A 1379-nucleotide genomic window follows, 5' to 3' on the forward strand; every position below is an offset into this window, starting at 1 on the left:
ATCATCCGTGTGTGTGTTTGTGTTGCAGTCCCACGGGTGAGGTGTTTAGTCTCTATCATCCGTGTGTGTGTTTGTGTTGCAGTCCCACGGGTGAGGTGTTTAGTCTCTATCATCCGTGTGTGTGTTTGTGTTGCAGTCCCACGGGTGAGGTGCTAGGCAACAAGAGTGACTTCAGGCTGAATACGTGTAGCGTGCATCATCAGGGAATCATGCTACTCGACGTGACACACCTGCGCCTTATCGAGACCAAGCCGGAAGAACCGAACCCCGGCGATCTCTTCTCAAACACAAGTAAGCATCCAGGGGTAGAATTTAACTTTTGAAACCACTCGCAATTTTTTGCGAATGGGTCAAATTTCAACTCGCAAAATCCAAAACATTCTCGCATTCTTAATATAATTATTTTTGTAGTGTATAATATGCTAACACTTTAATTTAAAATGTTATCTTTTTAGTTACTTTATAAATGTTATATAATGTTGAAATGACTTTATTAAACCAGACTACAAAGCGTGAAGATAGAATACTCACAGTAGCGGCCGATCGCGCGAGGTTTATAATCCTTACTCAGTTTGTAGACAGTACGTGTTTATAATTTTGCAGAAATTAGTTGGTCTAGTTCCGTTATGACTTGTGTTGACAACTTGTTACTTTTAAAATGCCTGGATATGGGATGTTGGATTTTGATAGTCATCACAACAGATTATATGTCACTCGCACAAAAATGCAAGTGCATATATTTTCTACTCGCAATTTCGGAAATCCACTCGCATTTTGCGAGTGTGCGAGCGTCAATTTCAAACCCTGGCATCCATAGTAGCGTCTCGCAGGTGTTCGGTGACGTGTATACTGTCACCGTGTACTTGTTGTGCGAGGAAGTGGGACCGGTCTTAATTAAAAGTTCTAGTACTGTTGTTCTCGCTATGATTTCTATAATTATTGGTTTCCGTCCATTGTTACTCTAGGGTTGTTACTGTGTTAGTACTTGTTACTTGTTAATAGAGAAATTGCTAAATGTAGGTTATGATAAATAGATAATTTTTATGTTAGTCACTTTAGTGTCACACATGATGGCATACAACATGTTTGTGGTGCCATCTAGTTGCAGATAACACAGTTAGACTGGCATGTGAGGCGGGAGGCACTGACGATCTAGACATGAAGAATGCAAGCGACGGTAAGTGAATTAATTAACAGTCTTGTTTTGTCCGACATTCGTGCCAATGGGAGGGCCGTCAGGAGCACATCTATTGAACTCTGAAGCTTGAATAAAAAAATATGCACCTGGTGATCATCATATGGTCATCACAGGCAGTACAAAAACCATTGTAATGTTGGATATTCAAAGACGTGACATAGTACATGTAAAACCTATTTTT

At 40.2% G+C, this 1379-nt stretch overlaps 1 protein-coding gene across 1 annotated transcript in view; it reads left to right on the plus strand.

The window, feature by feature from the left end:
- The window catches only part of LOC106812323 (condensin-2 complex subunit H2-like), a gene marked incomplete at its 3' end in the record, with an annotated part of 22612 nt that overhangs the window by 18204 nt on the left and 3029 nt on the right, over window positions 1-1379 (plus strand). The window contains 2 exon segments of the mRNA XM_014816166.1: window positions 137-291; window positions 1103-1177. Of these exon segments, the coding sequence (XP_014671652.1) occupies window positions 137-291; window positions 1103-1177 (230 nt within the window).

The sequence above is a fragment of the Priapulus caudatus genome, unplaced genomic scaffold (assembly GCF_000485595.1).
Source record: "Priapulus caudatus unplaced genomic scaffold, Priapulus_caudatus-5.0.1 Scaffold634, whole genome shotgun sequence".
Classification (NCBI taxonomy): Eukaryota; Metazoa; Priapulida; class Priapulimorpha; order Priapulimorphida; family Priapulidae; genus Priapulus; species Priapulus caudatus.